Genomic DNA, 15390 nt, shown 5'->3' on the forward strand with positions numbered 1-15390 from the left:
TTAACTTTCTTCTGTGTCTTTTTTGTGGTGGTTGTTATTCCAGTTTTTTTTTCCTTTAATTTCAAATTCTTTCTTTGGGGATACAGGTGTAGCTCAGTAGTAGTGTGCTTGACTAGGATGCATAACACTCTGGGTTCAATTCCCAAAACTGAATTTTTTTTTCTTTTTACATTAAAGAATTCAATACTTACATATTTTAGGGGGAATGAATATTTATCCCAAGATTTCTCTTTGCATGGAGTTCCTGGTTATTTGACTAAATTAAAAAACATCAAATAAAAAAAAAAAAAAACTTTTCCATCAACTACAGAGGAAAGAGCAAATTTTTAAACATGCTATTGTTCCAAATCTTTAAGACATACTGTTTAGGAAAAAGGGTAATTTACAATAAAAAGTACAGTATTCTAAATAAGAAATCCTTCCTGACTTGGTTATGTTTATATTTGCCAATTAGAACGTTTCTAATGGCACTTCCCAAATAGATTTCAAAAACAAAACAAAAAGTTAACCAGTTGGAAATTTAAAACCCAAATTTTTCTAAGAAAAGTAAAAAAAAAAATGTTTTCAGAAAATTAATCCCTGGAGAGTCTAACAAGTTGCTTGTTTTTGTCCTGTTTTAGAAAAATTACTTCCTACATTTTCACTTCCAGAAGTGTTTAATTCTCATTTAAAAAGTGATCTATCTATGTTCTCTTAGAGGGATGCAGTCTGCTAGACCTCTTATCTCTTATCCTTACCCCCAGGAAACACAGGACAAGCCTAGAGTTGCTGCATGACATTGTTTGCCAGTTCACCTTCACCTTAGAGCTTCTCAACCAAGCTTAGGTAAATGTTCTAGTAACTCTCACCTGATGACTATACTGAATAACCTAGACCAGGTGTTCTCAATTGGGGAATTCTGAAGACCACTTGAAATATTATGCAATTTGTGTGTGTTTGAGTTTAGTGGGGTATGTGGTTTTTGTGGGAAGGTTCATACCTTAGGAAGCTGAAGTAGCCTGACATATTGAGCAGGATGAAATCACAAAAATGCTGAACCTATCAGACATAGGAGGAGAAAGGGATGACAGAGGATGGGAGACAGATAGCAACTGATCCAAGTTAATGGCAGAACACTATAGTGCGCACATTCTACCTACTAGACATCCAATAGAAATTTCCAACCTATTTTCATATTCCCTTAAGATCATATTCTTTACTGCCTCATAAACTCTCACTATGAATTTTGTCTTCACTGAACTAGCCTCAGTCTCCATTCCTTACAACTGGCAAAACTATCTGAAACAATGGTTATCTGTAATAAAATGTTCTAAAAATCAATAAAATATGGGCTGGGGTTGTGGCTCAGTGGTAGAGTGCACGCCTAGCCCATGTGAAGCACTTGGTTCAATCCTCAGCACCATATAAAAATAAATAAATAAAATAAAGGCATTGGTCCATCTAGGACAAAAAAAAATTTAAATCAGTTGTTACAATAGATTGAAAACTTTTGAAAGGACATTAATATATTGTTGATCAAAGACATATGTTGTGGGGCTGGGGTTGTGGCTCAATGGTAGACCACTTGCCTAGAATGTGTGAGGCACTGGGCTCGATTCTCAGCACCACATATAAACAAATAAATGAATAAAAGTCCATCGATAACTAATAATTTTTTTAAAAAAAAAAGACATGTGGAAAATAAATACAAGGTATTCAGTCTCACTAGGAGTGAAATTTTAACTCTTATTCACCTAACTAATGGATGAATATTCTAAAAATAACATACCACACACAGAGAGACACACATATATATTCACATACATTCACATGACAGTCAGTACAAGTAAAATTATTTAAATTGTCTTGAAGGCTTTCTTGACAATGCACATAAAAAATATTTTATATGACTTTTCAGACTCTTAAACCTAACAATTTCACCTTTAGAAGTTTTTCCTGTTATGGTTGCATGCAAAAATTTTTGTGAATAATTGTTATAATGGCAAAAATACAGAATGTATTTATTTTCAAAGCATTTCAATTGAAAATAATCAGGAAACTATGGACAAATTCCATACATCAAGCAAAACCAGAAATGCAATTCTTTCTTTTTCTATTCATATGTTCATAGGTATATTTTTTCCTTTTCATATTGGTGCATTTTAGTTGTCTGTAATGATGGGATTTGTTGCTACATATTCATAATGCACATAATATAACAGTATAATTTGGCCAATATCACTCCATCATATGCATTTTTTTAAAGAATTGAATTGGTAACCAAGAATATTTTTGTTTTACAATCTGCTTAAAATATTATATGATTGCTAGAAATATTACTTTTACAAGCAAAAATATGTTCTTAGAAAAAAATTTATCAGGCCAAATTTGAGAAACGTATTTCCTTCCTGATGTTAATAACTGCATACAGCTTGACAATCTCAAACAGGATTAGAGGGAAAGAGAAAGGATGGAAAGGAGAGCCTCAATTCTAATTTATGCTGGTCATAATTCATACTAGTAATATATGTATCTATTCCTAGAAATAACAAGGAAATGGAAGCAAATGTGAGGGATTCGACCATTGCAAGGATCCCAAGTCTCAAACAGGTAGTAGGGACCCTTAATTTAGATCTTGCTAAACTGTAGATAACTGTGTATGTAAAATGTCTTAAAATAAGATCATACTGTTTGCAGACTTTCTTGTATTGAAAAGATTATACAACCCTCTAAAAAGTTATCTGTTCTCTCTGAAAACACCACCCAATCTCATCCACTTCTAATATTTTTAAAGAAGCCTTAGCTGGCATCTTTTTAAAAATTTTCTTAGTTGTAAATGGACACAATACCTTTATTTTATTTATTTATTTTTATGTGGTGCTGAGGATCAAATCCAGTGCATCACACATGCTAGGCAAGTGCTCTACCACTGAGCCACAACCCCAGCCCCACTTCCAATATTTTATGTATATTTTTTCCATAATATTTTATATTAATCCATACCAATATATATGCATCCATACAGATATATATAATTTTTTAAAATGGGATACTCTGCAGTCTACTGTTTGTAAACTGCTTTTTACATATACTGATATATTATAAAAACTTTTCTTTTAATAAATTCATGGGTGTATTATATTTGTCAATATTTTATTTCTTCTGCATATTTCCAAAGTGTTATCTTAATGGCTTTTCTAAACATTAATTAATACATACCTATAAAATATAAATTTTACTCTAGTATATAAATGCAACATGTAGAAATTAAAAGTTCCCTTTATATTAATTACTTGTTCTCAAATATATTCTATGATAATAGTTCAGTATACATTCATTGACATGTCTAATATAATTTTTTGCACTGGGGATTGGACCCAGGCACACTTTACCAATCAGGTACATCCTCACCCCTTTTTATTATTTTTTTTATTATTTTTTTAAAACTCGAGACTGGGTATTGTTAATTTGCTTAGGGTCTCATTAAGTTGTTGAGGCTGGCCTCAAATTTGCAATTCTTCTGCTTAGCCTCCCAAGTTTCTGGGATTATCAGCATGCACTACCATGCCCCACTTCTAATATAGTCCTGATATACGTTAGACCCTGCAGTAACTTGAATTTGGATATACCATGATTGGTAATACGGCATGAAGAGAGGGTAAAATTGACGCATGATATTTAAACTTGATTACTCAGTGAACAACTGTTTGTGGCACCAAAATAGGGGTGAGTCCTTGATGAATTTGGGCCATTTAGCCAGCTAACCAAATAAGTTCATATCAGTCATTCCATTCATCTCAATAATATAACCTGGAATTTTATAGGAATGACTTGTATGGATTTTACTCATCATGTTATAATGGGGTTTAATTATATGCACATATTTAAGTACATGAAAATAAGTATATATATTTATTTATATGTAGTATATAGGTACTGTTACAAAAATGCAAAACCACACGTATTTACTTTCTTTTCGTTTTATTTTTCTTTCTTCTTTTTTTTTTTTTTTTTTTTTTTTTTGAGGCAGGGTCTTGCTAAGTTACTTAGGGCCTCATTAAGTTGATGATGCTGGCTTTGAACTTGTGATCCTCCTGCCTCAGCCTTCCAAGCTGCTGGGATTACACATGTATGACATGCCACATGCTTAATTTTCAATGTACCTTTTTTGCTTAACAATATATGTCAGACATGTTCTTTCAAGTGAGTAAATGTAATTTTACACCATTATTTTTTGCTGCTGTATGAATGATCAAATATTTCTTAAACCAATCCCTGGTAGGAAAATTTAAGGTTTTTCTTTTTAAAAAATATCTATCACCACAACTACTAAATAATGATATTTTGCATAGTGGTATTTTTGTATGATATATTCCTAGAAGAAGAACTGACATGTCACAAAACACATTATATTTTAATGATTGGCAAAATGACTTGCAAAAATGTTGTACTGTTTTATATTCTCACAGGGCATGTGAATACTTGTTTTTCCATATTCTTGACAACTCAATTATTACACTAGCCAGCTTTCTCTTACTGGAACAAATTACCTGACATCATCATCTTAAAAAGAGAAAATGTTTATTTTGGTTCACAGTTTTTGAGGTTTCTGCACATAGTTAGTTGACTTTATTCTTTGGTGCCTGTGCCAGTACAGTACATCACAGTGGGGATGCATGTTGGAGGAGGCTTCTTACCTCATGGTAGCCAGGAAACAGAAAGAGACCTATGCCCCCCCCCATCTTCCCTTTGCAGCATGTACCCAATGCCATAAAACATCACACTAGACCCCCTCTCTTAAAGATTTCACCAACTTCCAATAATGTAAGCTGAGGACCAAGTCTTTAACACAGGAGCTTTTGGCGGATATTCCAGATCCAAAGTATACACTGACTGTAATCAATATTTTTCATATTTTCTAATTGTATAAATCAAAATTTAATACTCATTTATATTCTCCATGGATATTTATCTTAGTCTGTTTTGGCTCCTGTAAGAAATTACTACAGACTGCTGGCTTCAACATTTATTTCCCACAATTCTGGATTCTAGGGAGTCTAAGATCAAGGTACCAGCAGATCCAATATCTGGTGAGTGCTCACTTCTTGGCTTGTAGATGGCCATTTTCTCATTGTGTCATTACAGGGCAGACAGCAGAGAGTGAGAAAGTAAGCTCTCTTGTGTTTCTTCTTGTAAAAAATTCTATTCATAGAGGCTCCACCATCTTGATCTAATTTCTTCCCAAAGGCCTCGCCTCCAGATACCATCCTACTGAGGATTAGGTTCCAATATATAAATGTTAGGGAGAAGCATACATTCTATTTAAAACAATCTAATTTTAATGGTTTCTTGGAATTCTATTATATGGTTGTTATATAATTAATTTAACCTTATCCCTATTGTAAGACATTTAGTTTGCTTCTGATTTGTTCCTATTATAAAAAATTATGTTCTTATATATCCCAATAGTAATTTTCTATTTTTGAATGGTACATACTATTTATGCAATTTAAATAGTTTTAACAGAATTGTGAAATTTCTTTTCTTTATCCTTTAGCAAAATCATCTGGGAGAATGCTAGGTTTGTGAGAATGTGCATGTCCATGTGCCCATCCTTGTAGGTAAGTCTGTGTAGCCTAGAACAATTATCTGTTCCCAACTCCCTTTTAGTACTGCTTTTCACCTGTAGCTATTCAATATATATCCAGGTCCAAGTCAAAGGACAGATGCTGGGAACTGAGATCTACAAACTTCATTGTAGAAAATCTTATGAATACCATGAAGTGTTTTCCTATGTTGAACAAATTGTAATGGGTTCATGTACTCAAAGGAGATACATATTTTACATGCAGTTGCCTAAGTACTGCCCAGAAAGATAGACAGATTCAGATTTCATAACCTAGAAATATGTGAGAAAGTCCTTGGAGTAGTAGAGGCTATGCCATAATGGGCTTGCATTAAACCCACTTTTAGCCATACTGTCATCAATAGGTTTAAATGCCCAACAAGGAAGCAAAAGACAGCGTAGAATAATTGATATTGGCACAAGATCTGGGTTCAATTAGATTGCTCTTTTACATTCTCTCCCTCCATCTAGATCCTGCTCATCCTCTGAGAACCAGGTCATAGTCTTTTTACACAGGTCAAGACCCGAAAGTCCCCCTTTCTTTATGTCTTTTTCAAAATGGACTCATTTGAAGGAGGTTCTGACTTTCCAGAGGTGTCACATGGATATTCTGACTCAGGAAATAGGTTTGGGGTCCTGCAGGTAGAAGAAGATGTAAGATTCAATTAGTATAGTAGATATGCTTTATTCAGTGGTAGTCACAGCCTTCAGCCTCCAGCTTCATCTCCAGCTCCTAGCCAGTTCCATTTTAGTGCTCATTTTGCCCCCATTAGCCCATTTGGCCTTCATCTTTTCCAAAGGCCTTTTTCATATGCAGGCCAAACAAAGAAGGGACACTGCTAACAGGTTACATAAAGGGAGTGCATACTCACAAGTTAATGTTTATGACCTTGACAACTGTCAGTACATATCACTATGGGGGTTGCCCCATATGCTATCACCATTTAGCTCAATTCACTGACTATTTTGTCTTGAATTAGTACCAAACCAGACAATGTCTGTTTTTGACTACAGAGCCACTGACATCCACACAAATAATTGCCCACAGCTGGAGTCATCAGTGTATCAAACACTGAACAGTATAGGTGTCTTACCTCCAAGGTATGGCTTGTTTATGGTTCACCTACAAAGGTAATGGGGCCTAGCACCTCCTGAAGTCTGTTTCTCCCGCCAGCTTCTGGAACCCCTAAATTTCATAGGCATAAAAAAAAGGTGGCCAGGAGCTCTCTTGGCCTCCATCCAAATTATTTTCCCAAGTCCCCCCAGCTCTGCTTGACAGGCTGAATATAGTGAACATGGTTCCTGGGCCTAGCTCTGCCGTCAGCTGCCCATCAGCTGCTGCTGCTTAATTTTCAGCATTACCACTGGCCAGGTTTGCAGGCTTTATTCTTCCTCATCCTCCTGGGACTCCATTAGCACTATGGGGGAAGCCAGTGGGTATTTTCAAGATATTGGAGATTCTCCTCCAGTGACTATACTCTGGCTCTTAAGGCCTCTTCCTTATCTTGTAACTCCCTCATCTTGGCAGTCTGTGATAAAACTGCATCCGTTTTTGCTCTCAGAGCTGTAAGAAACATTTATCCCACAGCCCCAGCAGCCTTGCATGCAATTAATTCCTCAGTCTATTTCTTTGTTTCATCTGCACCACCATTGCAATCTTTGTTCTTGGCTGCAGGCTGGCACCTGTGTTCTGTAACCCATCATTCTGCAGGATGGCACCTGGGTTCTGTAACACATCCTTCTGCTGAGTCCATGTTCACCACAGGGCAATCAGAAGTATTCTATATGCTTACAGGAAATCCATCCATTTTGTCCCAACTCTACAGAGGATATCATGCTAATAGGACCTTGGCAACCAAGTGCTACATACTGCTTGGTGGCCATAGGTCCCCCCTGTCTACTGGAGTTGAGGCATCTCTCACTTGAGGAACATCCTGCCAACTACAGCAGCTGTCAAGCAATGGCTTTGACCCAGGAAATGAATTTGGGGTTTGGCAGGTGGAAGAAGATTCCAGACACAGTTAGGATAGTAGACATGCTTTATTCAGTGGTGGTCACAGCATCCAGCTTCAGCTCCAGCTCTAGCCAGGTCCATTTTAGTCCTCATTCTGTCCCCATTAGCCCCCCATTAGCCCATTTTGCCTTCATTTACCCCCACATTTTTTCCAGAGGCTCTTTTTATATGCAAGACAAACAAAGAAGGCACACCACCACCAGGTACATAAGGGGCGGGGGCAGGGCACATGTTCACAAATTAATGTTTACAACTTTGAGTATATACACTGAATCAGAGTGTTTCTGGCCTTGACTAACCAAAACATAGCCAGTTCCCAGCCCTGGCTACACACTAAAAACATAACATATCCCATCAGAAGTCTTAGTGAGGGAGCCTAACCATAGCCATTTTGAGCCTGCCCCAACACCAGGTATAACATCTAGTTCCCCCTGTTACTATAATGAAATACCTGAGACTGAGTATTTTATAATGAAAGAGGTGTATTTAGCTCACAGTTCTGAAAGTTCAAGGGCATAGCACCAACTCTGATTCCCTCTGGTGAAGGCCTTCTGGCAACAATACCACATGGTGAATGGCATTACAGCAAGAGTATGTGAGGATAGATCACATGGTGAGACAGGAAGCTGGAGAGCAATTCAGGAGTCAGGCTTGCCCTTTTATAATAACCCTATTATAAGAACCAAAAAGAGTCCAATGAAAAATCACATCAATTTCTTTTGAGGGCACTGCCCTCAATGACCTAATGACCTAACAGTAGGACCCATTTCTTAAGATTCCATTACCTCCCATATAACCACACTAGGACCAAATTTCCAATATATGTGCTCCCTTTGGGGCACACATAAACCATATTCAAAACATGGCAGGGACTAACAGCTCTCTCAAAGCAGAGTTCTGTCCAGCAGTCCCAAACCATTACATATTGAGATCTCTAGGGATTAAGTGCACACATTTCCCAGAAGATATAATAATGTGATCAAAGAGCAGTGAAATAAAATCTCAAGGCATGTGGGGTATTTTTTCCTTTCCACAGATCCATTGAGCTCTTTATTTTCCTTCACAAAGGGGCATCAAAGCTTATAGAAAACAAAAATATGTTTTCTATATGTTTTTGTGTCTCCTGCTATTATTTTTTTAGATATTGCCATTAAGAGCTAAGCAATTTGTAAATTTTTTATTGCAAATTTGTGACTTTTACCAGCCTAAAGTAAGGTTGATATATATATATATATATATTGTTGGTACCAGGGATTGAACCCAGCAACATTCCCAGCTCATTTTGAGATAGGGTGTCACCAAGTTGCTTAGGACCTTGCTAAATTGCTGAGGCTGGCTGGAATTACAGGCATGTACCACCATGCCCCATCAATAACCAATATTTGTTGAAGACTTTATATGAGCCAAATGCTTTACATCAGTGTTATTTATCATCAAGACTTCCCAGAAATTAACTCATAGACTTTTAAAAAAAAATTTAGTTGTTGATGGATCTTTATTTTATTCATTTATTTATATGTGGTGCTGAGAATTGAACCCAGTACCGCATATGTGCTAGGCAAGTGCTTTACCACTGAGCCACAATCCCAGCCCAACTCACAGACTTTTGATATCAACTCCTTTCAGATGAAGAAACTGGGGCTTACAATGTGTACCTGACAATTGATCAATTGGTGAATCTTCAGAAAACACAAGTTCTTGGAAATGCCATCACAAGAGTTCTAGAATCAAATATCGTTTTTCTTTGTTTTACCCGAATAAAATCATAATATAATAACAGCATCCCCCACCTTTTTTTTTTTTGTACTGGGGATTGAAACCAGGTGTACTTTACCCTTTTCAATTTTTTATTTAGAGACAGGGTCTTGCTAAGTTGCTTGGGCCTCACCAGGTTGCTGAGGTTGGCCTTGAACTTGTGATCCTTGTGCCTCAGTCTCCCAGTATTATAGGTATATGTGCTACCACACTCAGCCATGATGCACTTTTAAAGCACTTACTTTATGCCAAACACTGTTATAAGTGCTTTATATATATATATTAATTAATGTAACTAAAGTAATTTTGTCTTTGCTTTTTATGACTTAAAAAATAGGACTTACTTTTTAAAAGGACTATATAAGTATTAAAAATAGAGCTAAAGCTGCATTCAAAAATCTCACTACTGTTCCAGGCTTCTTTTAATTTTTACAACTACTGCCCAGCCTACCTGGCTCCAAAAGAGCTAAGGACAAGAATGCAGATGAAATGGAGGCTGGGGGAGGGACAATGGATGGCGGAATTAGGGATCCTAGAGCAGCAAACAGGAAAATTCAATTGTTGAAAAAAGTAGAAAAGTTCAGTAGCTCCAGAAAAAGATGCACCCCCTCCATGGTAATCAGAGAAAACAGCGAATAACTTTTTTTTTTTTTTTTTCTCCTTTGGAATAGGCAATAAAAGAAAAGACTGACGGGGCCAAATGTATAAGAGGCGGGCAGGGAGGGAATCGAGGGCGGGCCCATATCTGCCGCGCTTTTGGTGGGAGTGGAAATTGGGGACCCGAGCTCACTGGTGACGTAGATCTCATGTGACCAGGAGTCGACGTGTGCAGAAGTCCTGCTAGTCTGGTCCTTGTTCCAGTCTGGGTACCAGCTCCCTTCGGCAGTGCTGGCGGCAGCGCCAGAGGCCAGTGGAAGGATTCAACTTGCTGGAATTTTGCAGGTTGGTGTCAATATGGATGCTGTCTGGGGATTTCTTGTGTGGGGTGGTCCTGCGGTGGAGACTTAAAGGAGTCCCAGGGAAGTCCATTTTTCCACCCTTACCTCCAGATCTGCAGGAAATGATGACCCCTGGGAAAGGAACTAGGGGTCCCGAGAGAAGATAAAGTAGACTTGTGAACATCTAAAAATAGTCATCCTGTGAGATCTGACCCCTTTGTCGACATTCACCCTGGCTGCAAATCCTGCCTCAGTTTTAAAGATACTTTGGAAATAATCTGCTCTTCCCACTCCCTATTCATTATTCAGTGAGAGAGACGAGTTAACTTGCTCTATGGCGAAGAGGCGAACTGGGGAAAACAAAAGATGGGAAACTTTCCATAACTGAAACCTTAGATGAGAAAAGCTACTTGTGCCTGGTCTTGGGTGCTGGTCGGCCCACCAACTACTCGCCCCACCCCCACCATTGCCTCCCTTCTCGGGTTTGTCCGCAGGTCTGTTAGAACCTTCCGAGGCTATAAAAGTAGGAGAAAGCAGCAGACCGGATCAATACCAGGTAAGTAAGAGGAACAATATAAAGACTCTGGGGGTGGAGGTGGGTGAGGGTGGGGTTGTAGGCCCCACTGTCCCTTCTCCCCTCCCCCTCCTTCCTTTCCCCCTCCAAGCCAACCTTCTGCGTTCCGGGAGGGCCCCTTGAGGGAGAAAGGGTTGGGGAGGGCCGGGAGGCGGGAAGGAGGGCCTTGGAAAAAGCTGGAGGGAGGGACGAGAGAAGGGAGGCGCGGCGGAAAGTGGAGGTAAGAGGGCGGGGTCAGGGAAGCACTGATTGCTGACTGGGCTTCTCAGGTGGAAGATATTTGATGACGTCAGCTCTGAAATAAAAAAAAAAAAGCAAATGCCGAGCCCCTCAGTGTGGAGCACCTGTACAGTCTCCAAGCCTATGACTCATTGTCTCCTTGTTTCCTAGAAGTAATTGCATTCAAAGAGGAATAAGCAGGAAAGAAGAAAAAGAGGCACAAGATGAAACCCTGTCAGAAAATTGAAGAAAAACCAGACAATGAGAATGATCCAAAGCTGGAGGAAGAGCCAAAGCCTGAGGAAAAGCCAGAGGAAGAGGATGAACCAGAGGAGGAGGAAAACGCAGAAGAAACTTTTAGAGAAAGGCTGATTCAATCTCTCCAGGATTTTAAAGAAGATATACATAACAGGCATTTGAGCAATGAGGATATGTTTAGGGAAGTGGATGAAGTAGATGAGATAAGGAGAGTAAGAAACAAACTTATAGTGATGCGTTGGAAGGTCAATAGAAACCATCCTTACCCTTATTTGATGTAGTTTACCTTGATTTCTGTTTTATCTGACATTAACATTGCTATGTAGCTTTCGTTTTATTAGCATTTTTCCTGATATATCTTTGCCCATCTTTCTACTTTTAACCAGTTGCTATTAGTGGTTTTAGATATAGCTCTTGTTATCTGCATCTCATTGTTTATTGTATTTTGAACCTATCTACAAGTCTCTGTCTTTGAATAAGAAAGATTTACTCACTGTAAAAAAGAGGTTCCTGTTAGCATATAAAATGGGGGGAAGGTTACTAAATAATATGTGAATATCATATTTTTGAATAAGGTAAAAGTACATTTGTATATTACATATATGCTCATTAAAACTTGGGAAGAATAAGAGACAAAAAAGTTAAGGCAAGCTGGGCATGGTGGCACAGGCCTATAATCCTAGCAATTTGTGAGGCTGAGGCAGGAGAGGAGGACCACAAGTTCAACACCCGCTTCTGCAACTTAGCAAGACCCTGGCCATAAAATAAAAAAGGCTGGGGATGTAGCTTAGTGGAGAATTGAACTCCTTTGTTCAATTCTCAGTGCTGCGCAAAAAAAAAAAAAAAAAAAAAAAAAAAAAAAAAAAAAAGTTCAGTTTCAGTGATGAGATTATGAATACAATCTTCTGCTTGTTTGTATTTTCCATATTCCTAAAATGAATACACATTATTGTTGCTAAAATAATAAAATTTTATAACTAAAAAGCAGTAACCTATAGCATTTATCTGTTTATTTCTGAAAGTACTGAGGCACTTATTATTCATTGACCAAATATTAGAAACAAATGTGAACTTCAAAGTACCACCAGATCACTTGGCTGAAACATTAAATTTTACATCTTTTCTCATCAGTAAAATAACAATCTCACAGGAATCTCATAGGAGCCAAATTAGGTAATTACTGAGAACAGTTTGAGAGGGCTTTGCCTCCATTTGCTCATGCAGAATCCAAACTCCCTAAGATTTGTTTCAGCTATTTGGAAGGATGGAGAGAGTAGTTTCTCACCTCTATAATGCTTTTTTTTTTGGGGGGGGGAGGGGTGCTCTTCATGCCTCCAGAACATACTTCAAGGTTACAACAGTCCTACAGATGCTGGTGGGGTTGGAATTCAAGGTGGAGTGAGATAAATTTCAGGTGCAGGAAAAGGCAGCCACCTGTTGTTCAGAAGGGGAGTGATCAGGTAGGATGAGGAAGGGCTCCCCCAAGTCATACTCCCCTCTGGTGGGTGTGACTTTTGTTTCTCTGCCTCTGGGCTGTTTGCCAGGCTGTCCTAGACAGGTTTGTGTAGAGGAGGACAACAATCTCCTTTGCAGGTCAGAGTTCTAAACTTCCTTTCCCCTTTTTCCTTCTCAGGAGGGGCTTGAAGGGAACTTTTTTTTTTTTTTTTAAAGAGAGAGAGAGAATTTTTAATATTTATTTTTTAGTTCTCGGCGGACACAACATCTTTGTTGGTATGTGGTGCTGAGGATCGAACCCGGGCCACATGCACGCCAGGCGAGCGCGCTACCGCTTGAGCCACATCCCCAGCCCCTTGAAGGGAACTTTTTATAAGGAACAACATAGTACTTCAAAATTCACTAATGAGAAACAGTAGTAGTGGTAGTCTTTGTCCCAGACATGACTGCTCTGGATGTAATCAGATAATTAGGGTTTAAAGTAGCAGGGCCTGATGGTAGGGTAAGATGATTATTGATAGTACACAAATATTGTAAATTGTAATGTTCATGTACTAAATTGTTAAAAAATGATTTCAGTTTAAAGCAAGTGATGTTAGTTTAGATTTGGGTGATGTTATAAAATTTCCTTTCCAAAAATTATTAAAATTTCATAAATGAGTCAGTTTGAAGTAGAACACAATATTAATAGCATGGGTGATACACAGATATGGCAAATTCATCCTGGTAGGAAACAGTTCCCTAGCATAATTACTTTAGGGCTAATGTCTGCAAACACTTGCCAAGAACGGAAGAATCTGAAGTTTTACCCTACTTAAAGCTAACAACTTAGCCTGCTACCTTTTAATGGATGCTGGCAGAAGACCTAGACTTCTGGGTCAGAGATTAAGGGCATTATTACAGCAAAAGCAATAGGCAGAGATTCGTGTTGGTTTGTATTGGCTCCCTTTGATTGCCAAATCGCATGGGTCAACATGGGACCCATGATGAATGCTTGAACATGCAGTGTTTTGCATGACAGGAAAGAAACCCTGAGTTTGGGGAACTGCCTGTATTCATAGTAAGCAGAAGCAAGCATGCTCTCTCTTCAGGGAAAGATGTTTCTCCAGCCCTCAAGGTTACTTGCTGCAAACCCACTTGAAAAATTATCTGCCTCAGCGAAGAATGGTCATACATTCTTCTCATACCCAATAAGAACATGCAGGGACACTCAGTCTTTGGCAGATTGCCACTCCCAATAACAGTTTTCTTAGTACAATAAATCCTAATGTCAATTGCAAGCATTAAGATAAACAGTCATTAGCCAAGCATGGTGGCGCACGTCTGTAATCCCAGGGGCTTGTGAGGTTGAGGCAGGAGGAACACAAGTTCAAGGCCAGCCCTTGGTGAGGCCCTAAGCAACTTAGCAAGACCCTGTCTCAAAATAAAAAAGAAAGGCTAGTGTTGTGACTCTGTGGTTAAGTACACCTGGGTTCAATCCAAGATACAAACAAACAAAAACACAAGAAAAAAGAAAAACAGTCATTGAAGAACTTTAAAATTACAATAAGACAAAACTACCATGGCATTCCTAAATAAAAGAGGTAGAAGGGCAAAGTCAATGGATTCATCAGAAAAAAAACACCAAAGACAAGAGTAATCTTACGCAAAAATTTTTACTAGGAAACTGACAGGAGGATGTGTGTTTGAAAATCAACCCCAGATCCCATATACTAACCTCAACGTAGCCTCTGTGAAAAGGAAAAACTAAAAGAAAAGCTTTTCTGTTCTCTCTTCAAGGAAAGTTCAAAGTAGGGTAAAGGCCAGAAAAGGGGGAAGTTCACTCACATCACAGTACTGAAAAGCAGTTATTTGATATTCTGTCACTGGTATTTTGCAATAGCCTTAGGAAAACATACTTGCACAACTGGATGGATAACTTAGTTGGGTAGAGAGCATCTTTTCATGTGCTCTTTGGCCATTTGCATATTTTTACTTTGAGAAATGTTTATTTAAATCTTTTGTCCACATCCTTCTTACCATTTTCAATATAGTGTTGGAAAGTATCTGTTTAAAGAAAGAGGTAGGGGGGCCAGAGTTATGGCTCAGTGGTAGAGTGCTTGCCTAGCATGTGTGAGGAACTGGGTTTGATCCTTGGCACCACATAAAAATAAACAAATAAAATAAAGGTATTGTATCCATCTACATCTAAAAAATTATTTTAAAAAAAGAAGGAGGTAGGGCTGCAGATGTAGCTCAATGCAGATGTAGCTCTTGTCTGGCATATACAAGGCCCTGGATTTGATTCCCAGCATTGCAAAAATAAACGAATAAACAAAGGAATTAGGTAGATTTGTGCGTACGTACTATGTGTTCACCATACATCGTTAAAGAATGAAGGATAAGAGGTACAGCACAATACATATACATGTCCACAACTATCAAGATGACTAAAATGAGGGATCATTTATTTTTAAGTGGCAGTTTAGTATCTCACCAGGCCTCCTTTGTTCTGGTTGTTTAGGAAAAATAATTATTTTTAAAACTTTTCCTAATGTGTAATCCTATTATCCTTACATTTTAATTATCAAAT

General features: G+C 38.1%; 1 protein-coding gene across 2 annotated transcripts; it reads left to right on the forward strand.

The window, feature by feature from the left end:
• Positions 1-10228: 10228 nt before the first annotated feature.
• On the forward strand, positions 10229-12150 carry Tceal9 (transcription elongation factor A like 9). 2 transcript variants are annotated; one of them, XM_077794014.1, is made up of 3 exons: positions 10229-10316; positions 10807-10868; positions 11277-12150. In XM_077794014.1, the coding sequence occupies exon 3, from the start codon at positions 11330-11332 to the stop codon at positions 11642-11644; it is 315 nt and encodes a 104-aa protein (XP_077650140.1). In that variant the 5' UTR covers positions 10229-10316; positions 10807-10868; positions 11277-11329; the 3' UTR covers positions 11645-12150. The 2 variants fall into 2 exon arrangements, with proteins under 2 accessions (XP_077650140.1, XP_026236591.2); XM_026380806.2 differs by having other exon boundaries at positions 11280-12150.
• The last annotated feature ends 3240 nt before the right edge of the window (positions 12151-15390 follow it).

This window comes from Urocitellus parryii, chromosome X (genome assembly GCF_045843805.1).
Source record: "Urocitellus parryii isolate mUroPar1 chromosome X, mUroPar1.hap1, whole genome shotgun sequence".
Lineage (NCBI taxonomy): Eukaryota > Metazoa > Chordata > Mammalia > Rodentia > Sciuridae > Urocitellus > Urocitellus parryii.